This window comes from Oryzias melastigma, linkage group LG1 (genome assembly GCF_002922805.2).
Source record: "Oryzias melastigma strain HK-1 linkage group LG1, ASM292280v2, whole genome shotgun sequence".
Lineage (NCBI taxonomy): Eukaryota > Metazoa > Chordata > Actinopteri > Beloniformes > Adrianichthyidae > Oryzias > Oryzias melastigma.
In genome coordinates, this window is record NC_050512.1 from 4,049,319 (window position 1) to 4,071,823 (window position 22,505).

The 22,505-nt window shown below is 42.5% G+C and overlaps 2 protein-coding genes across 6 annotated transcripts in view; one reads left to right on the plus strand and one right to left on the minus strand.

Annotated features, from left to right (window-relative positions):
- Positions 1-3,399, plus strand: part of bmerb1 (bMERB domain containing 1) — a 13,662-nt gene extending 10,263 nt beyond the window's left edge. The window contains exons 4-6 of the mRNA XM_024259926.1: positions 597-711; positions 1,300-1,382; positions 1,464-3,399. Coding sequence (XP_024115694.1) covers positions 597-711; positions 1,300-1,382; positions 1,464-1,579 — 314 coding nt within the window. The 3' untranslated portion in view covers positions 1,580-3,399. The remainder of the gene's footprint in view (positions 1-596; positions 712-1,299; positions 1,383-1,463) is intronic.
- A 41-nt stretch (positions 3,400-3,440) lies between these two features.
- The window catches only part of LOC112137553 (meiosis regulator and mRNA stability factor 1), a 21,571-nt gene continuing 2,506 nt past the window's right edge, over positions 3,441-22,505 (minus strand). For 3 of the 5 annotated variants that reach the window (XM_036210093.1, XM_024259919.2, XM_024259922.2), the window contains exons 5-27: positions 20,690-20,904; positions 19,166-19,283; positions 18,918-19,090; positions 17,313-17,825; positions 15,722-15,870; positions 15,474-15,623; positions 15,214-15,394; positions 14,943-15,112; positions 14,787-14,867; positions 14,469-14,708; positions 14,266-14,385; positions 14,008-14,186; positions 13,714-13,934; positions 13,497-13,639; positions 13,284-13,417; positions 12,389-12,591; positions 11,699-11,926; positions 10,174-10,413; positions 9,861-10,091; positions 9,694-9,754; positions 8,210-8,305; positions 6,640-6,819; positions 3,441-5,365 (exon numbers count right to left, since the gene is read on the minus strand). In XM_036210093.1, coding sequence (XP_036065986.1) covers positions 5,175-5,365; positions 6,640-6,819; positions 8,210-8,305; positions 9,694-9,754; positions 9,861-10,091; positions 10,174-10,413; positions 11,699-11,926; positions 12,389-12,591; positions 13,284-13,417; positions 13,497-13,639; positions 13,714-13,934; positions 14,008-14,186; positions 14,266-14,385; positions 14,469-14,708; positions 14,787-14,867; positions 14,943-15,112; positions 15,214-15,394; positions 15,474-15,623; positions 15,722-15,870; positions 17,313-17,825; positions 18,918-19,090; positions 19,166-19,283; positions 20,690-20,904 — 4,217 coding nt within the window. In that variant the 3' untranslated portion in view covers positions 3,441-5,174. The remainder of the gene's footprint in view (positions 5,366-6,639; positions 6,820-8,209; positions 8,306-9,693; positions 9,755-9,860; positions 10,092-10,173; positions 10,414-11,698; positions 11,927-12,388; positions 12,592-13,283; positions 13,418-13,496; positions 13,640-13,713; positions 13,935-14,007; positions 14,187-14,265; positions 14,386-14,468; positions 14,709-14,786; positions 14,868-14,942; positions 15,113-15,213; positions 15,395-15,473; positions 15,624-15,721; positions 15,871-17,312; positions 17,826-18,917; positions 19,091-19,165; positions 19,284-20,689; positions 20,905-22,505) is intronic. The other 2 variants (XM_024259920.2, XM_024259921.2) reach the window with 2 other exon arrangements.

Below are 22,505 nucleotides of genomic sequence, written 5' to 3' on the forward strand. Positions count from 1 at the left end.
TTAGATGTTGTGCTCTTTCGGATAAGACCATTTTAATTTCTGATTACATGTTTTTTTTTTTTTGCATCAGTTCAAACTGTTGTGGTAAACTGTCCCCATACTGTTTGACTTCATGAAAAACATCCCAACTTTGTTGGAGGAAGTTCCACGTAGGTGCGAGGAAAAGTATGGAGTGCTGCTTACAATCTGGGGGGTGGGGGTGGTGGTGTTTTTGTCCTCCGACATGTAACGTATTCAATGTAGGACAAAGTGTCCAGCCCCCCCACTGAGCGGGCTGCCCTCCGCTCGTCCTGCAGTCATTTTGGGCTCTGCAGCTGCTGCAAAAGCGCATCCTTCCGAGGATATTTTTAGAACAGGCTGAAGGTGAAGTGAAGCAAATACATTTTTCTGTTTCCCCAAAATAAGAAATCAGCAACTTAATGAAATCAGAAGCTCATGAGTTGTAAATAATCCAGCGCAGGAGGTTGTAGGTTCAAGTCTGAGTCAGCTGACCTCCCAAAGAAGTTTAGTCAGCTTCTGATGCGTCACTTTATGTGGAGAAAACAATCCAGGAGGTCTGTGCAGATTTTCTAACTTCATTTCTTCTTTTCTTCCAGAGAAAGAGAAAACCAAAAAGCAGCGTCAGCGAGAAGAGGAGTTGATCCTGAAGATCCACAAGCTGGTGCAGAAGAGGGACTTCCTGGTGGACGATGCAGAGGTGGAGAGACTGAGGTACGGGTCTGGCATGGAGAGCAGATGACGGTGGTTATCGTATGGATGAGGAAATGCAGCAGAGGAAACCATGGAAACGGGGCAGAGCTGGCATTAATTTAATGATTCTATTGACTAAGACTGCTGTAGTTTGAAACGGAACAAAGTGCTAAGTCAGTCAACAAAGCACCAACTTTTGAACCCTTTCAAGGGGAAATTTGGGTCTTTAATGGAATCCAAAGAAAAGGAAAATACCTGCATGTCGCACAAAGCACCTGCTGTTTCAGGCCTTTTCAGAAGCAGAAGATTTACCATCTTGTAGGAATGTCAAATGTTCATCACCAACATTCAGTGAAGCTCAAAGCTTTCTGGGAAACCTGTAAACTTGTCCCAGATTCAGGTTCAGGTGATGGTTATGTTCTCCCATAGCCGTCATTCTCCATTCTGATCTAAAAGCTGGGGGGGCAGCACGTCCTGGTGCATGATGGGTATGAGTGATGGGTCAGAGTGCATCACACAAACACTGCTTTCAGAGCTATAAAGCTAAGATGAACATCATGATGATGCAGAAGCTGAACAGAAATGTATGGGTTGGATTTTCTGTTCCAGGGAGCAGGAGGAGGACAAAGAGATGGCTGAGTTCCTCCAGCTGAAGCTCAGGCCTCTGGAGCAGAAGCTCAAAGTCACACAGAGTAAGTGACGCCTTCCTGGTCTGAGCCAGGAGGTTTCAGACATCCTCTCCTGAAAATGTTCTCATCTCCCCTCAACACCAGATCCCCAAAAGGCCAAGAGACAGATCCCAGAGCCTCCTCCCAACAAACCCTCCATCATCAAGTCAGTGGCCGTCATCAAGGACTGCTGCGGTGCCACCCAGTGTGCTGTGATGTAACCAGTGCCCAGACACTCACGTGACATGACCCGATCGCCCCCACTTCAATCAACCACCTCAGAAGTTCAGCACAGGCGGAGTCAGTAGTACTTTACTCCAGCACAAAGATGAAGCAGTGTCACTCCAGGAGAAGGCATCTTCTGACATTTTACCCTGAAAGCATCTTTTTATTTATATCAATAAGAGAAGATGCTGGTTGAGGTAAAACTTAATATTTTAACAGGAACACAGAGTTGATATGTTAAACCATCATTAAGAAGGCGGTTCACAAATTATGGCAAGAATGTTGCTCATTCCAGTCTGAGCAGGTCCAGGCAAACCCGGTAGGCTATAAAAGAAGGGAAGCAAACCAACAACTTTAACAAGATAAAGAAAAGAAACACAGAGTAAAATATAAACAATAAAACGTAGAAAAAAAAAGAAAGGCACAAGAAACAATGAGTGCAGACTTTCAGCCAATCATCTGTGAGGGAGGAAAGATCTTCACGAGGCAGAAAACAAGGGTTAAAATATCTATATAAAAAGTCACACTTTTGATCCAATTTAACAAAAATAGAATCATTTTTACCAATTCCTTTATGTTTTTCCTTCCTTTCAGATGAATCTGAACCTTTTCCATCCGACTTCAAAAGGTTACCATAGTCTATAAACAAACAGGAAAAGGATCCAAACTGAAAAAAAAAGCAGCTGAATCTTCATTCTTTAGGAGTTTTGCTGCATATTAATGTATGGAGAGCTGAGGTTAAGTATGATTTGATGTTGGTACAGATATTCTGCTTTCCTGAAGTTGAACTCATTTCGGATGTTTCAGAAGAACAAGCAAGCCAAAAGTCCACACGTCTGAGAGAGAAATCCCGGGAAAAAGACACTTGGAGGGTAACCAAACCCTAACTCAAGTTTTTTTGTCTGTTGACCTCTATAAATGGAGCTTTAAAAGTGCTGTCTGTTGGTCATTGCCATTTTTTTGACAAATGAAAAACAAACTTGTTTCATTCTTGAAAATATAGTCAAAAGCCATCTGTGTGCTGCCCCCTACAGGTTGAAACAAGGTATTACAGTTGAATTTCATACCATTTCATGCCCACATCATTTCAGAAGTTCCAGTCATGATCACAGTCCCGTTCCCCAGCCCCACCCCTCTGACTGGATCTTCAAATTTCGGCTGTGGGTGGAGTCAGCCTCGAACTTTCCTGTTTGGTTTACCCTTTAAATTGCAGAAGAAGTTATCCTTAAAACTCATTCCATCGAGTACCTGATGTAAATGTTTATGGAGTTGAGCTCAGACCAGACTAAACATCAGGTTTTAAATCCTGATATACAAAAAGGGAATGGGAATCCATACAACACATCAGGAACATGTTGATCATTCCAGTTCAAATGAACCCTGATTAGCTTTTTATAAAAAAGAGGGGCGTGGGGTAATTGACAGCGAGTCCCGTTTTCATTCAGCAGCCCCTTTCCTCTATCCCAGTAAACATTTTATTGCCTGTAAATACCAACACAGCAGCCGTCCGTCATCCTGAGGCTCCTCCCCCTTCAGCTCGCTGCAGATGGAGAGTGGCGATGTGATGTCATCCATCAATATATAAGCATATGAATATTCTCTGAATTAAGCCTGTTTTTATGACTAAGCCTGCATGGACGCCGTGTGTTTGCGTCGCGGCCCAACAGGCCGTCGCTCTTCGTCCCGTTTCCTTCACGTACTGTAGTTGTAGTGAATTTTTAGAGGTCTTGATGAAGAGTGTTGAACAAGTATGCATAAGCTGACACTACTGTACATAAAGTGTATGTTTAAGTAAATAAAGGCACATTTTTCTGGACTGTGTTTTGCATTCTGAAACAATGAGGCAGAGGACGCAGATGTGATGCTTGTGAGATTTATTCATGGAAATCTTTTGGTCCCTTTAACAACATTGAACTGTTACAACCCAGTTTGGTGCAGCAAAGCAATAAAAGTGCAAATCAGAGAAAGGTCGGTGCCGACAGCCATCAAGCACAAAAACATCCTTAAGGACGCGACTCTTAAGCCAGCCTTCAGATGCACTTATAATCCACAGAAAGACATGTAAGTGCATATGTTCAGCAGGCACAGCAGCATCTCACTGATGAAACTAAACCAAAGACACTCTCTCCTGAGTTAGCCGTCACTGCAGCATCCAGAGGCTGGTGAGCTGCACTGAAACTTTTTATGCCAAATTAAATCCAGTTTTTCATTTCAATCGTTATTTGATCAAGTCGATGATGAGTTATTAAAAACTGCAGCAAAGATTAAATCAGAACATTAGGCCGACTTAAAAGCAAAATACTTAAGATGACAGGTGGAGTCCAGAAAACTTCAGATCAAAGTCATCAGGAAAGCCAACACACTGATGAGATGGGCCGCTGCCCATCCTAAACAAGAGACGGCAACCTTCGACGGCGGACACTCTGCTTTCGCTCAACACCACAGGCAGCCGAAGTCTACCAGAAGCCCAGGAAACAAACACCTCCGTTAGATAAAAAATGTGAGGTGACGCTTTCTTTCAGCACCGAGGCCAATACAAGCCATTGTAAAAGCCCGGTTTGCTCCAGAGAGCCGTAGCAGGTCTGTGCTCAGGTTGGTCCTCAAAACCAATCACCTCCGGTCCCACAAACAAACCGACGTTCCGTCTGCACAATTAAAAAAACAGACAGTACGTGCTGCCCTCCTGTGACGGTGCAAAGGTTACCTGAATAAACCTTCTGCGTCAGCGAGGACGACCCAGAGCCACCAAGACCAACCTTAAACTCCTGCTGGCTGCTCCTTCTGGATAGAACGTGTTGCATAAAGTCCCTTATGCAACCTGTGTGCACTTACACCGCCTCCAACCAGTGCAAAACCGCTAAGACAACACAAAGAAGTTTGGCTGCTGGCTCCAAGAAAACGTCTAGCTACTGCTGCCAAAAGCTCAACGACCCTGAAGAAACAAGTCCGTCTCTGAAAACAAAAACCACTAGACCAGAATAAAAATCTCAGGTAGCAGCAATATCAGTCAAAATGTTTTGATCTGAAACGACTCAGACCATTGTTTTCCTCAGAAAAAACTACTCCAAACTCTGTGCAGCACCCAACTGAAATTCTCACCATCTTACCTATGTGGAACAGAAACAGCAGGAGGGCGAACCTCAGCAAATCAAACATTTTACAGCTGGATTTCACTTACATGCTTTTTCTTTAACATATTAACAGAGGAAATGTATCTACACCAATTCATCAACTGAAAACAGAAGTAGCTACATGTCTTTAACCTCTCCACCTCACACTGGATACAGTGACGACTAACTCGTTTCCATCCCTCAGAGTTTGTGGGCTGAACACCAAACCCAACCGCTCCTGGGATGAAACCGCAAAGAGCTTGACAAACGAAAGGACTGCAGGAACTCTGCAGTAAGACGATCACAGCTTGGTGAAGATCACAGGGAAGATTTGTGAGCTCAGAGAGACAAAGGAAAGACTAAAGAGGAGAAGAGGAAACGCAGCCGGTTAGAACGGGACCAATCACTTTCAGAGGAGACGTGCTGCACATCAGCTGATGCTGTTCTGTGCAGAGTTACACTGCAGGTTCAGGTCGGGGTGTCAGACCGGATTTGCAGGAGAAGTGTGAGAAGATCTGGATGTGAGTGAGAAGTTAGCAGCCAGGCGGATCCTGCTCCGTGAAGCTCTTCTGCTGGGACTGCCCAGGGACTGATGGGGAGGAAGAGGTCTGGCAGCAGGAAAGTCTTCCTCTCTGCTGAGGCTGGGGGCCTCGGCTGGATTGGGACCTCCATCTGCGGAAAAGGGGGAAAAATGTGAGACTTTAGCCATTTAAACAACGTGTCAAAGTCGAGGCCCGGGGGCCGGATCCGGCCCTTTGAGTAATTATAACCGGCTCTCCCGATCCTTTTATTTTATTGTTAGTAATGGTCCGATGTTATCTTGCGCTTTGTTTTAACTTGTATAATTTTGACAAAATATATTTTTATGGAGAGTAAAATGTTGAAAGTTATTTAAGGTTTAACTTGATTTATTCTGGAATAATATTCCTGCCTTTTTATTATTCATAATCATGTTAAAAAGTTATGGTTTTAAATTTAAAAATTCACATTCTGCTAGGTTTTTGGACTATTTTGGCATTTACTACAATTTTTTAGGCCACTTTGGAGTTTAGCTCATTTTTTCAGCTACATGCTACTGTTTTGGCTAACCTAAGTTTGTTTTAGACTAATTTGGCATTTAGCTAATATTTTAGCCGGCTATCAGCTTTTATGTTTTCAGTTATCAATTTCAGAATCTTTCAGCACTAGCATCTTCAGCAGTCAAATTCAGCTTACAGGATTCACGCTAGCATTATCACAGGTAATGCAATAAATACATGTAGTTCATAGTTATGATAAAGTTTTAAAATTGTAGTTTTAGTGTTCAATAAATGTTTCTCCTGTTCGCTCCACGACCGAAGGTGTTTTGGATTTTGGCGGCCTGTGGGATTGAGTTTGACACCCTTCCTTTAAACCCTAGAACTCAAAATCTTTAACATGCTGCAATTACTAAACTGTTATCACGATCATCGTACTAATTATCAAGTAATTACGTTGATCGTGTTAACAACTGAAGAGTTACCCTGGGCTCACATGGCTAGCGTTACAACTCCGATGTGAGCACCACAGTCTTTACGTAACTTTAAAAGTGCAAGAGGAAATCCCACTGCAGGCATTCATGTCCTGCGTCTGCGGTCAGGCCTCTGCGGCGCTGTGAATCCGTTTCCTTGGGTTAAAGTCTTCGCCGGGCGATGCAGGTGAACCACAGCAAATAAAGGTGGGACCTTATGTATGACCTTATGTGAGTTTGGAGTTTTGGGAGTTCGGCAGTAGAATCGGCAGCTGCAGCCAACCAGTAGCTAATATGAGCCATCGGCTGTAGATATACCGCTCCCGCATCGCACCTGAGCTGTAAAGCTAGCTGTGTGAGCGCGGGGTAACAGTAAATCAAAGAACATAAACACTGGAAGTTCCGGTTTTAAAGGGTTAAATGTATTCTGGAGCCATTTTCAAACCTAGAAACGGACCTGCTGGTTGCCCTGAAGCTGAACGTCCTTCAAAGTGGATCAGGTCTGCATGGTGGGGGGCGATGGGGTTGGGGTGGAGCTGCGGTGATGGCAGGCAGGACGGTACAGGTCCGCACAACAGGTCCACCGGCGGTGTGAGACACACCAGTTCCGACTCTGCAGCGCCATCTCCATCTGCACCTGTGGGCAAACGTAGCAGGGCTCCTCAGTCTTGTGAACATAAGCAAATCTTTTGACATTTTCAAGATGACTTTTTTGTTTATAACTGCTGAACAATCAAAGTCTGTTTACAATATTTTTGGATCTTAAATATTTGACAGATTGTGCCCCTTCTAAACCGGCAGTTTACCCCTCAGAAGCATCATGAAGATCAGACCTTTCCATTCTCTCAACTCCCTGGTCAGAAACAGGACGACTAGCCTGGAGAAGAGAACCTCTGCAGCAGGAGCTGCATCTGAATGGCTGCCACTTTTAATGTTTTTAGTGTGTAGCTGCCAGCACTCGGAAAATACACAACAACCTCATTTTATAACTTTAAAAAGTCACGCGTGATGCGGAACATCCTTGCGCCAGAGGGATACGCAATGAAAAGTCAGTACGCATTACCCTTAAGAAAACAGTTTCAGAGACCCCCATCCTTCCAAATGCCACTAGAATTGGAAGAGTAGGGAGAAGCTGTAGGGTAGGGGAAGAATTTGGATTGGCCTTACTGTCTATTATTATGGTGTCTAGACAAGTAAGAAAAATATCAAAGTTCAGGACAAGAATGACCAGATTCTCCTCCATGTTGGAGCTGTACTCCACCCGCTGATCGAGTCATTGAACAGGCCCAAAGCCGAGTGCCTGATTGATTGATGCGACGCATCATCTTCGCCAAAGTTCTGATTTTTTTAATCCTGAACCACAGACTGTAAAGAGGTGGACAGAGCCGGGAGTGTCGTCACCCACAGAAAACACCTCAGGTTTCAGTGAAATGAAGCCAATTCAGTTGTCATTTTCTGGATACGGCTGCCGCCATTTGGAGCCAGATGACAATGATTGGTCAGTCGTCTCAGACACATTTTTAGGGCAACTACTGTCACCAGTCATGAGTGATCTTGTTGGATGCTCTGGAGAATCTGTCAAACATTCGAGGAGGGGGCACCACAGGCTTTTACTGAGGAATCTGATTGGTCAGCTTATGACTTAAAATAATGAAAAACATATATTGAAAAAAAAAGGATTAGCATGAAGTTAAAAAAAAGTTATCAGAGCAAGAATGGGTATTCTGACAAATAGAACGAGTTATAAATGTTTATTTCTCTATAGAAGTCTATAGAATTTTGGCTTCTTGAGCCACCAGGTACTGTTTGGAACACGAGTGGGGAGGGGTCACCCTGTCTGGTTCTCTCTACAGTCCATGTCTAAATTGTGGTGCTGCCAGACTGATGTGGCTGCACCTAATTCTCAAATTGCATTGGAGGACTTCTTATCGTGTCTGTACACCAACGTAACATTGAAATTGGACGCCTCTCGTGAATCGTGTTCGGTGTGAATGCAGCTATAACGAGACCTTAACATCAGGAATTACCAGGACTATGAGTACCAGATGTTGCAGTGCTGACAGGACTGTCTCTTGGGCTCTCTGCAGGCTGGGGGCTGCTGGGTACTGAAGAACTTGCTTTGGCTAAAACACAAAAGTATAGCTGTCACAGCAGACCAACATTGGGCAGTCCCATCTCATCAAATCATAATATTGTTGGTTCAGGACACAGTGCAGAAAACTAAACAAAAAACAAAACAAAACATACAAGTCAAATCGTTTGAATATTATATGAAAATGCAAAGAAAAACAAACACCTCACAATATTTAGATAGAATTTTTACTGATTGAATCTACTATTCAAAGTAACAGAGCATGCACAGAAGCTTTGCCCTTCATCCTGACCTGATTCTCTCACAAACTAAACTTTCTGCAACAAGAGGAGCAAAATGAAACAAAATTACACATTTCATTTAAACATTAATATGGATTATTTAAAGATATTGCTGGTGTTTAAAGATCTGCTTCAATGAAAATTGTATTTTTGACATGTTCTTGTAGCATTTTTCTCTTGATGGAAGATAATTGCAAAAGAATTTAAGATGAAAACTGTATTTCTGAGTATATCTTTGTTCAAATAATGATAAATCAGGAGAGAAAGCTTGGGTTTGTGAGGTGCTGTGTGTTAGCAGGAGAAAGTGTAAACAAAGGAATCTTGGAAAATTAGTGAGGCTAACTTCTGCAACAACCGAGTTAAATCTCTAATGAGCTCTTGCTGCTTTGCAGAAAATAGTTCTTTAAAAAAAAGACATTTTTTTTAAATATTTACTAAAAAAAGCTTAATCATAACTAAAAGACTACTGGGAACAATTTTGTGTTAGATAAAAAAACAGTTTGTAGAATTTCAGAATATTTACTGAGTGTATGCACAGGACAAAAGATGAAGGCGTTCTTCCTATTGAGGAGAGCTATCCAACATTTCAAAAGAACAAAGACCAAAAAGACCTAAAATGTGTAAAAGTATTAGAAAACAGTAAATTTGCACAGAAGGAAAGAATGGTCGTGTCGGTTAATTGCTTTTTCAGTTTGGTTTCTTCCAACGACTTTAGTTTGCATCATAGAAAAACAGAAATTAAATAGCTTTTCAGTGGAAATTGTTGAATTTTGCAAATCTTAAATGACTTTTTGATTGGTGCATCTCACAGACAACATTAGCACAATTTCTGGTAGAGTATGACCATGACTAAATTAATCAATGATGAGGTGTGATGCCTGTCACCATCCATTGTTTTTTTTTGTGTTGCGGGTAAAATAAAGAGAAGAACCATTTTCACAGTTGTGTGAACCAAGTCACATCTACTGACATCCTAATTAGAAACATTTTGTTCCGTTATTGCAGAACAATTTTTTCCCACCAAATTAAAAACTGAAGAAAAACAAACATTAGTAGACGTGGCATTTCTTGTCTTTTATAAACATGGTAAAAGTATGTCTTATTGTTTAAAAAATCAGCAGCAAACAGTTCGTCTTGCCTTTCATATCGTTCTTTAAAACGATAATCCTCTTGTGACCGTGTCCCTTGATCCAGACCACCTGCTCAATGAGAACAGAAGAAGAGAATCAGATAAAGCTGGAGACATTTCTGAGTTTCAAAATAGTTTGACTGTCTAAGGTGATCTGGACAAGGGGATGTGTGTACCTGTGGAATGGCATTGAGCAGATCATCGATGCTGACACACTCGTATGAGCGTGGTTCCAGGCTGCTGCCCATGAACTTGCTGTAAGCTCCTTGGAACTCTGTCAGGAAGATCTGGTTGTAGTGGTAGGTGTGCAGCAGCGCACGCACGTTACGAGCAAACTGAAAAAGCCTGGTTAGCCTCACGTATTCATCTCCAGCTTTGAAGTTTTCTTCATTTTCTTCATTATACAACTAAGAGGAGAAAAATAGTCATCCAGTCACTTCTAAAGAGGAACAACGATTTAACAGAAATGGTGTTTTTTTTTTTTTTTACCTGCATAAGATTTGGGAGGCTCTTGAGCAGCTCGCTTAGGGATAGGAAGCCGTATTCACAGGGGTTCAGCAGTGCCCCGTGAACGGCCTGGTACCGCTGGCTCAGCTCCTCCACCTTCATACCTTTGGGTACCTGATCGGTTTCTTGGGACATGAGGAGAGCCAGCAGCTGGTAGGTCAGCGTCCGCAGAGACTTCCTGTTGATCAGCTGCACTTCCCTGCCCTCTGCACCATCCACTACCTAAGGCAAGAAAACCAACGTTAACGCCTAAATTTAAGGTAGTAGAGATCTCATCAGCTGCTGCTCACGCAATGGTGTCTCCTTAAGCTTTTATGAAAAGTTGTTCTCTGCATCCTTCTTGAGGATTAAACAGTTGGTGACCCAGGAATAATCACAGTCGAGTATCCTTGGATAGAGGGAACATCTCTAAAGTCATCTTCTTGACATGAGATCAGCGTTTGAAGTAGATACCCCAAGAGGAGATGATTCACTCGTCTAATCAAGTCAAGCAACCACAGGATTTCTGGACTTTTAAGGTTAAAATGTTCAATTAACTGAACACAAAGAGGAATTTCTCATCTGCAGTTAGATTAAAACACCTTCCAGATCAGCCGTTTACAACCTTCAACACTTAAAGAGCCATTCGGTTAATTTATTTCTGACCACAAACAAACCAGTAAGAGCCACAAAGTCTTACTTCACCCTTGAGAAAAATAAAACTCTGATTTATTTATGTAATTGTTTCTAATGTGATAAAAGTCCAATGAGGCAAATTTCATTTGTGATATTGGGCTATATATATAAAATTGAACTGAACTGAATTGAATAAAATTAACAAAATTTTTTTGGCATTAATAAAACTAAGAGAAGATATTTTTTTTAGAAATATGAAATACTTTATAACTTATGACAGAAGTATACATTACTTCCTTGACCAGAGGATCATCTCAATGCAGAAAATTGAGTCTAGGTGGTGTGATGTCGACAATACCAAAAAATAAGTACCGGTAAGTAGTAAATGTCAAAATTTACCATTTACAAAAAGTTGTAAATCAGAAGCAACTCAGTGATCCTTAATGTATTTTTGGTCCACATGGAAGACTTAAATTCCTTGAATTTTGTTCAGTAATAGATAGTTCGCCTTATCCGGTACGTTTTAAGTCTGAATTGTGGCTGTGTTACATACTTTAAACTGATTTTCTATGGTGCAAGGCATCAAAAATATCAGTCAAAATGTTCGACTTTGGTAAACTGCAAAGCTGAACTGCTTGATGGAATAACAGAGCATTATGGGTGCTGTAGTCCGAAGCCCGGAGGAGTGATACGTACGTTGCTTCAACTGTTTGTGAATGAGTTGAATAAAGTTTGACATATCTAACTTATGTTTCACTCAATGAGCCTTGTAGTGTAAAAAAGACATAACTTTTTTTTTTACAAGTAACAACCTTTTTATTTTTCTTCAACCAAAGAGCCACAATGGAGGGTTCAAAGAGACAGACTCTTGCAAATGTGGTAATTTTCTTACCTTTACAACATGAGAGAGCTTAGCCAGTAGGGTGGACAGGGAGGGGGCGTCGAAGTCCTGCAGGCGCAGACTGTACCCAAAGGTTTTGCTGTACTCTGTGAGCAGCTGGCTGACTGGAAGGCTGTAGTTCTTCTGCGCCCGAAGCACTTTGACCAGCTGCGCCGCCAGAGCTTTGATTCGCTCCACCTCTGTCAAAGCAAGAACTTTCTCCTCACCGCACTCCAACACCTGAGGATGAGGGCAGACAAAAGGGGTTTCAGCAGAATTCAGCAAATCTGTGTCCTTTGAAAAGGTTTCCTGCAAAAAGAGAGTTTAAAGCATTTTTAAAAATTTTCATTTTTACAGTTTTCTGTTCTGATTATTACCCACTATTCATGACTGGATGAGAATTTTTAAAAATGCTTTCTTGATTGGATAATTTGGCAAATATGGATGAAATTCTTTAGAAAATCCTGTTTGATGCTTTTTGTCCCCCTTTTAACCCAGTGTTTAAGGCCAAATAAACTGAACAGCTTTTCTAACCTCTTTGCACTCCTGAACGCAATAACGTAAAAAGCAAAAGTACAAAAGTAGAAGTAAAGCAGACATAGTTTCATCCTCAAAGCAATATCTAATAATACACTCGTATGTGGGTAACTAACTGACCTGGAAAAACAAATTAGGCTCACAAAGGAATAAACCGTCCTTTACCTTCAAAATATCAGGGATCGCCTCAAAGAGGTCCACAAGTTTTGTGAACCCATAGTAGCTCAGCTTGCACTGACGGCCAAAGTGATGGTGGTAGGTAGGAATGAATTTGCTGAAAGGCATTCGGCAGTGAGGCTGGTGACGGAGCAGGTCCACCACTTCCTTCCCAAACTGCTTGGTGCGCTCCATCTCCTCCGCAGTGCGCTCTGTTTGAAAAAAGGAGTCACTCTGATGACAAACATATGGACGGACCAAACTGGAAATTGGGAGTAAAATAAAATTAAAATGTTTTTAAAAAAAAAAAAACCTCCTTGAACAATACATTCTAAAGTTTTAGTGAAAATTAGCATAAACATTTGTGTAACACCAGTACTGATAAATACACGAGGGAATATAAAATTAAGCGGCTGAAAATAAATAAAGTTAGATAGACCTTATAGCCCATCACTCAACCTCAGACAAATCCCTCTATTTTACCATATTCCAGGTATGATGACTTTAGTGGTTCTTTTACATTTAGGAAAGCTTTTCACAAAAATAAAAACATACAAGTACTCTCTATGGTTTCTAATTTGTGTTCTGTTTGAAAGGTTTTCATTTTGAGATGTGTGCACTGTAAACTGTTATTTAAGAGAACGGTGAATATTGAATATTGAGATTGCATGAGAGTGTGAATGTCTGCAAAGTCAAACTGTAAATCTAATTGTTGTTTTTTTTTTGTTTGTTTTCTTTCTCTGCTTTGTCAGGTGTGCTTGTAAGTAATTGGAATACAACATCCAAGATAACTTTTATGCTTTGCTCTCCAAAATGGTGCAGAGCCGTTTTGGGGAGTAAATGTCTCCAGGTGAGCCCACTTTCAACCAGACATCATTTCCTGAAGACAGGATGTTGAACTGACCCCTCTTGGGAACGGAGATGACCGTGTCCGAGCTCTGGTGGGAGATAGTGATGGTAGTGTCAGGGATCTCTGTCAGGAGGTCCATCAGGTCACATGTGCCATAGTCAGTTACCCTCCAGTCTCTGGAGAAGCACCTGTGAAAACAAGGAGTGGCAGGACGTCACAAATGGTTCAAACCGTGAACAGGACGAGGTCGTCTACAGATCTACTGACCAATGATACGCCTGCAAGAAGTCTTTGACTGCCACTTGCTTGCTAGCTTGAAACTTCAGCAGCTTAAGCAGGTCTTGAGTGAAGCGCTTCACCTGAGCTCGATGGGTCAGGGTCAGTAGACGCTTGGTTCCCATACCCAGGATCTGTTTGTGTAAAGAAGCATAGTGAGTAATCTGCGATCTAAAGCATCTATGGAGCACGATCTGCATTCAGGCACCTGCAGCACATGAGGCACCGCCTCTAGAAGCTCCAGCAGCTTGGAGAAGCCATAGTCAGAGACGCGGCACTGCTTGGCAAAGTGATGGTGGTATGCAGGGATGAATTTGCTGATGGGCATTATGCAGGATGGCTGGCCCTTCAGCAGGTCGATGATCTCTCTGCTGAACTGGATGAGTTGAGGGTTTCCTACTGGACTTTTGCAACGCTGAATCCATGGCTCTGCAAGATACACACACTTGCAAATAACTGATGCAAAGCAACACTCCAAAAGTCTGCGAGAGTGATATCCTACCAGAAATCTGTGCAGGCGGTTTGCTGTGCAGCCACTTGATGACTTTAAAACCATTCTGAGCAATGACTATGGTGATGGTGGGAACGCAGGTAATGAGATGCTCCAGGGGAACAGCCCCCTTCATCGTCTCACTGCCAATAACCAGTGGGCTGAACTCAGCAGCATAGCAGTCTGGAAAACTAAATATGAAAAGAAACCATTTATCAAATGATTAATGACTTCAGGGATCTCGTATATCATCTAGGAGTCAGATTGTACCTGAGGAGAGGAAGTGTCCCACCGTGCGATTCCAGCAGATGATTGAGCTCAGAAGCTAAAGTACTCAGTGACATCACAACAAATGGGATTTTGTAGGTGTCCGGGTCAAAATCTGCCTCGCTGAAGGAAGAAAGATCCCTGTCAGTGATGAAACTGAAGCTGACCAGCCCATACTTCAAACCTGAGAGCACCAGTATGTTTACCTGAAGTTCCGCTTTGCATAATGCTGTTCGCAAACGGGTTTGTGGTACTCCAGCTCCTCAAAGACAACGGGGCTTCCGTTTACAGAAGAGGAGCCTTCTTGAGACGGAGAGGATCCCAGTGGACTCTGACGTATTTGGCTGTGAGGCAACAGGCATACGAGCCTGGAGCCCCCCTGTTCCCGCACTGAGACCAAATCGGGCAGCTTGTACAGATCGCTGACAGCAATCTTACGGGAATATCTAAGAAGAGCGTGAGAAGAGGGATGAGCATTAAAAAAAACTGTTCACATTGCACAATGAGTTGAAAAAGTTACTGACTTTTTCTCATAAATCTCTAGAAACTTGAAGACAGGAAGGCAGTTGGCGGGTGAATCTTGAAGAATGCTGATGATCTCTGTGCTGTAAAGAAATCAACATGAAGTCAAAAGTATGCCTTTATGTTTCCTAAATGTTCCAGCTTAGCTCAAACTGTACCTTAGAGATTTGTTGTTGCCACCCGTGACCAGAGACACCTGAATGCGCTTGCTTCCGATCTTATAGCGGTGCAGGCCGCTGATGGCACTGATGGCCTGCTGCAGGGACGCCATCTGAACTGCAGCCTTCAGCTGGTAGTCTGTGTGGGGGCTCAGCTCCACAGAATTCACCTGATAATAGTGCATACATTTCAGAAGCACATCTGAGTTACTTTTATAGAAGTGGATTCATAAACTAGTGATTTTAGCAGAAAGAACAGAAAAATCATGACCTGTCCAAACCGGGAGAAGGTGTCCCGCAGCGTCTGATGCAGATCCTTTCGAGACATTCTGTAGTCCAGATTAGCCACCTGCACCTCGGCGCCCTCTGAAAAAGGCTCAGCGCGACCGTCAGGGGTATGCGTGGCAGCAAGAAGAGGCGAGGAGCGGCTGGACAGGCAGGGGGAGGTGCTCCTTCATTAAGAAAATGCTTTGGTAAGTTCTAGACGAGGAGAATGAGATAGACTGAATACTGGGCATGAAGCTTTGATACCTCGAAGACCAGGAGCCCTGAGAGACGACGACCGGACTGAAGCTCTTGTGGAGGTTTAATTTGCTGAAGGCTAGCGGCGTGCTGATCTGAATGTTCCTGTCTCCTTTATCCGCAGGGGGGCCGGTCCCATTATGAGGATGGGAAATTTCTCTTCAGCACAATATGGAGGGAAAAAACAACAGCCAGAATTTTGACAATGGGCAGGAAGAACATTCACTTAAAATGAGGTATTTTTTCCCTGTGCGTACCTTCTCCTATAGATCGATTCTTTGCTGAATCCAGGTTTTGACAGATGTTCTAACGTTTCACCATTACTCTGATGGGATGAGTTCAACATGGGGACTTTTTCCACCTGCTGCTGACCCATCCTGGGTTTGGCTTCCACATTTGTGAGGTCCTAAATGACGCAGAGGACACATGTTCATTCTGTTTGTAAAGAAAATGCAGTGATAAACAAATGATGGGAAAAATGTTTTTTTAAATTTTAGGGATCTAACGATTCAGTCAAGCCACGACTCAATTCACAGTTTTAAAGTCACAATTTTTTTCTCAACTCAATTAATTAAAAGGTATTTTAAGGCCAAGTAGGTTATCTTTTGCCCCTTAAATCAAACTGTGTTTTCCTATACGTTCTATTGAAATGATCACAAATCCATTCATACTCTGTTCATGTTGTGCTCAACGTGTTACGGACTGCTCTACATCCGCACAAGGTCAGCGCAACCCCTGTGCTCGCACTCAACGCGCATCTTGCACAAAAAAAAAGACAAAGGGCTAAAGAGAGTTAATAAAAAAAGAGCACGGCTCTTGTAAAGAAGTCAGAAGGGAAACAGTCGTGAAGCTGTGTCATCACCCATGAATATTGTCATGGTAGATTGGTCAAAGTTGCAGTAAAGTTGCAGGTAAAGTTAAAGTTGAACATGTGGAGTTGCAAGGTGAGCAACAATCTCGGCTTTGCTTGAATTTGCGTTATTAGTTGCAATTGCAACATTGCCAAAACCTGGAGGGACTGACTCATGTGAAACTTCTAAATCTGAAGGGAATTTCCCAGGAGGCAAGCGCAATTGAACAGCATGCAGCCTCTCCGCTATGCACACACTCGTAGTGAAATGTCATCTGCTCTGCATTTTTACATTCAGGCACAGGCCGAGACCAACCAATTTTTAAATTTTCTGCAACAATGAACATGTTGACAAGTTTAAATCGTTTTTTTTTTAACCAGTTCACAAAGAACCGTTACATCCTTAGCTTTTACTGTAACTTTTCAACCGTTAACACGATTGAAAAGTTACAGAACGTTAAAGATTTTGTGTTTAAGCGTCGTCGGGGACGCCTCAGGTTAAAGGGTTAAGGATGGGGAAGAAAACAAAAAAAAAAACCCAATTTATCTTTTTTATTAGTCACTTTTAAGCAAACGATCTACTGTGAAAGGTTATCTTCAGAGAGAAAATGAGAACTCACGAGCATAACGATGAAACAGACGCAAGTCAAAACAAAACTCTCAAAGCAGAAGTATGTCAGCACAGACATACAGGGTGAGACACACAAAAGCTACACAACAACTCATGCATGTTGTTGTTGTTCACCTTTCGGGACATCCTGTTAGTGGTCACTACTGCGATTCAGCAACAACTCATGCATGATGATGAGAAATGAAACATGCAAAGCATAATGGGATGAATGAAGCATGTTAGCACAGGAATCTGACTGAAGGCCAGCAAGCAGCTTCACGCTGATTGATCAGAGAAGCAGTTAGAACAATGGAGGGAGGAGAACCTGTGTCAGAGCACAGCCCAGACAAGAACACGGGGCAATGCAGGCATGGAGGAGTCTGCTGACCTGATGGAGCTTGGCTGCAGAGCCACCGGGAGGCCCACTGGACCCCCTCCTGGGGCTGTAGGGCCTTTCGGGCACTGGGCCAAGAGTGGGGCACGGGCGGGTAGCTCGCCGTGGCCTCCTGGGTGACCTGGGCTTCTCAAGGGGCAGAAAAGAAAAGGCGGGGGCGGGCGGGAGATGGGCAAACCCAGAGACCTGGATTTGCTTGGTTTGGGTCTGAGATAAGTGATGGGGCTGAGTCTGGGGCTCAGCCTCAGGACCTGCGCCTTCTGTGGACCCCGGCGAGAAGGAGAGGGTGATCCGATGGCCAAACACGTCCTCGTTTTCCATTCGCTTGCAGGCGCGGGCCGCGGCCTCGGGGCTGCCAAAGCGGAGGACCGCTATGCCCTGGGACATGCCCAGCACCTTGCCACCACAGTTGTCTGATAAGCGGCGGAGCCTGAACTTCACAGCGTTCCGCAGGCTCTTGTCACAGTCGACAGGGAGGTTGTGCACATACAGAAGGTTGAAACTGGGCTAAAGGAGGGGAGGAAAAGACACTGTGCCTGTCTGGTTTGTAGAATGTTCACGTCATGGAAAAACATGAATCCTAAATTTGTCTAACTTCAAGAAAAAAATAAATAAATGTAACCAAATCCATGTTACCGTCCACTGTGCAGAAAGAAGTGCGGCACAGAAGCATCACACAATTCACTCAAAGATGGCATACGGACAAAAAAATGCAATGACTGGACAGGTATTGTTATGTGTTTTTTTTTTTCTATATTTCAGTCAAAAAAAAAAAAAACCAATCAACCTAATCAGTAATCTTGGATGCTAAGAACTGACAACGACTCCACATTTAAATGTTTTAAGGAACCTTAGCTCCAGTCAGAGATGTCCGGCATGTATTCCAGTTATCTCAGTACTACCCACAGCTAAATCCCTGAATCAATGAAGAGCTGCAAGGAATGGGATCGCTGGGAAAAGTGGGACAGTGACCCTACAGGCCTGGAGGTATGGAGCTACATTGGGGTCAATATTATTTGACACCCAAATAAACAACTTGAAAAAACTACTGGTGTTTGGACAAAAAATATGTAAAATGTCTGAAACTTTTTGCAAACATTCTTTTTTTTTAGGTTTCAAAACTCAAAAGTTCAGTTTCAATACTTTTAGCCCCATTGTAGTGTGTGTAGGCGGGGCTAACACAAAGGACCAATCAAAATCAATGAGGGTGGTAATTTCAGTCCTGGTGCATTCACCGACTCTGAGAACCTGGATAATTATGGTCAGAGAATGACTATTATCTAACTTTTCTGAAACCAATTATTTTATTTAACATTTAGTTATCCAGGCAAGGTAAAGAAAACATTTTCATCTGTCTTTGGAAAAAAGGCAAGACCTCTAGAAATGTTTTAGTACAGGATGGAAGATATTCAGGACAATTGTTCATAAACCTTTAAACAGCAACATGATGACTGTTAGCCTTGGAGCTATAGAGAAGAATATAAAATTGACTTCAGGGGAAAACTGAGTTTGCTTGAGTTCCCCTTTGATACTCGGAACAAATACAAATTTAACAGAAAAACCAGCATCTCAGCCCCTAAACTGGACTCATGGGCTCACCTCTGTTAAGTCAAGCGGTCGCAGTGGTAGATCAGCTGTAATTTCCTGAAAGGCCACATGGTGGTGGGCGTGTTGCAACAGAGCAGAGGAAGTGTGGCTGCCGTGGACCAGCACCACCCGGAAGCCATGCCGATGCCGCAGGTCGCTCAGCTCACTTGCGAAATTCACGTCAGCTATAACAATGACAAGTAATGAACTTTGAGCCCAAAGGTCTTAGAGAAAAGCAGACAGGAACGACAAAAACTCACAGGACACCAGGACTACAGTTGCAGGTGCAGTGTGGGTCTCAGCAAAGCGCCGCAGGCTCTGACGCAGCTTGTCGTCTGCAGCATTCTTGGCTGTGGCATTAATATGTGCAACAGTAACCTGATGTTGAAGAAAACGTTTTAGAACCACTAAAAGCCGATACAAAAAATAACATTTTGATCTTAATTTACACATAAGCAGAAAGAATTCAAACTCTTTGGATAAAACCATTTCTGCAGTTCATTTATACAACCCTCAGACAAGCAGTTCTATTACTTTAACTTCTTCAACCAATTAGATTCAAATCATAAACAGACTTAAACTTCCTGCTTTGCTACAGTGCGGAGGCACATTGCTTTGCTCCCCCTTTTGCTTTTAATTTTCGCTGATTATTTTCCGTTTTTTTTTTTTTTTTTTTTTTTTAAATCACACCAGCAATAACTTTTGAATACTTTTAAACCATTGGGTCAGATTTATTTTTCTTTTTTACTCTAAACAAAAGGATTTTTTCCTGCATTCCTCTTAAAACATTTTATCTTGAGCACTACGTGTCCTTGGCCTTCACACAGCTGAAGCTTGAAGCAGCTAACACAAGGCCAACTAGCAGCAAGACGCCTTCCCTTTCCACAAAGGATTACCAAGACCTTCTGGATAAGATCACAGCGCTGGAAACAAAGGTTCCCTACATAGAAGTGAACGTGGAGGTAAATGGACATTATGGAAACAACACAACTTTGCCACTACTTCATCTCAGCAGAGAAGAGAAAGCTAACACGCAGCTAAATGGCACAAATTCTATGGAGAGAAAGACAACATCTGTGGACAACATGCTATGTTTCTTTTAATGTTTTATGTAAAGCATTTTGAATTGTCTCTGTACGTGAAATGTGCTATACAAATAAACTTCCCTTGCCTTGACTGTTTGAAAAAAAAAACCTGCTGGATGTTGAGAAGCTCAAAGTACAGAAAAACCACAGATGAACCGTTTTCCTCATCTTCTTCCTGATCTCTGACCTCTGTAATAACCATCTTATGTCTCCTGGCCTATAACAAACGTTTGAGGGATTTTCTGCTCATTCCACTGCTTCCTGATTTCTTATTGCAGCAGTTACTAATCTACCTTGTTCATTTTACTGCAGATGCTCCAGTATTCTTCTTATTTCTCTCCTCCCTGTTCTGCTCCGATTCTGCTGGAGGTTTCATCCCAATCTTCCATCAACAGGGAGTTTTCCTCTCCACTGTACCATTTGGTTGTTTATATAATCCATAAATTAAGGCAGTGTGGCTTTTATGGAATTTTCTAGACAGAGTAAGACTCCAATGAACGAGGATACATTAGATTACGACAATTGAAAAAGCTCAGATTGCTTTTCTGTGGTTCTTTGAAACACCCGTGGTTGTTAACTGCTGCTTTTTCTACGAGGTGTTTTTAACTGTGGATGGAAGCTTCATGAGTCTACAAGTATTTTAGCTCAGAGAAAAAAAAAAAAGAAAATCTGTGTTAGTATAAAAGTTCTAGAAGCTACCTGGCAGTTATTCAGCTCCTGGATGACAGCCTTGCTCTCCTTGCTGATGTCACAAACGCAAATAAACTCTGCCTCTCGGTGACCCTTGAAGAATCGGCTACGAATACGCTGGACCACGGCTCCAGCAGAGCGTCCACTGGGAACATTGCAGTTCTCGATGTCCCAAAAGACGCCAACCGGAGGAATGTTCTCAGAACCACCACTCTCTGGAGAACCTAAAACGACAAATGTGCATCGTGAAAGAGGTGAATATGAAGTATTCAATCCCAAAGTTGGTTGAAAAATGTACATTTTATTAAACTGAAATTTAATAAAATTATCCTCGGGGCATCAGACTGATAACTAGAAATAGATAAATGAGAAGAAAAGACATTAAATATTGAGGGGAGGAATGCTAAGTGTGTGGATGCATTAAGTATGTTGTGCATAAAAATATGTGTCATTATTGATCTAAGACTAAGCTATCCTTAAGAGGAATTCAAACGGGGCAAAGATGTTACTTTGGCAAAAATAGTTAATCTTTATTCTAACCACCAGCAGTTGACTGTAATTGCGAAGTTCGACTTCTCACCAGCGGTCTGGAGATCTGGGTCTGTTCGATCCGTCTAGAAAGAGTGGTTAATCCCATTACTGGCTGGATGCTTCAGGAGGGCCGTGGAGGCGAGATCTGCAGCCAGGTGTAGAAGTGAAGGCAGGTTCTCACCAGAAACCTGCGGGTTCTTCTGGTTCTGCTCCGTTCAGTCACTTAGCTTCTGGGGTGGTCGAACGATTTCTCTATTCCGTTTTGTGACCAAAACGTATAAGTTGCAAAGCTGGCCGGACAACAAAACTTATCGAATGGTCTAGCATTAAAAAACAGTTTCAAAATAAAAGCATCAAAAATTGTAAAAATGTTGGAATCAGTCTATGAAATAAACAGGAGACAAAAATGTTGAAAAGGAAGAAAGCGCGCGAAAAAAACGTGATCTTAAGACTGGAAGAACTTAGAGGTAAATTGGGCTTGGTTTCTTCTAGAAAACTACCAAAAATGAAAATCTTGGAAATCGTGTTTAATCCCTCCTCCTCTTGTGTTATGTTTCTGTTTCCGGAATTCTGGCTCTTGGCTTGTTAGGCCGTCTTGGCTTGTTAGGCATGCTCTGGCTTGCGTGCCAGGGTTTTGATATGAGAGGCAGGGCATGAATCACCCAATCCGTGGGGATTTGAGGCGTTTTACGATTGGAGGTAATTTGCATGTCCCAATGAGCTCTGGATATGCAAATATCAGGGGCGTAACTTTATTCTGGTCTTTGGATGTGTTTATTCGTAATGCTGAATTAACAAAAAGTGGGTTTCTATCAAACAAAGTTTGGACACCCCTATATGTGTGTATGAATCCTATGTGTGGCAACATAAAACATTTCCCAAAGTCCACATAAACACCGAAAATCCATTCTCCATGCTTTGACGGTTACACATGATTATTTCATGGATTTTAACCTCAAAGTAGTTGTGAATCTTCTTCTGTTAGGAATAAAGGTTTGATTCACGTGTTTCACACAGAGGACTTGGAGAGTCTGTCAGGAATGCTTGCAGACTCTACAGGGGGTCAACCTGCTGGAATCAAAAGATCCTTTGAAGGTGACAGGTTGAAACTAACCAGAGTTTGGAATGCGAAATAGCCGGGGTTCTGGCCCGGTTTAATTACTTAACATCCGAGTGGGAAATAGAGGTTTTAAACAAATTATTGCCCCCCTGCTGGGAGAGGACTCTATTATCTTGAGAAGAGGCACTACAAATAAAAGTTGGGTGACCAAACGGTCAACACAGGTTATCACAG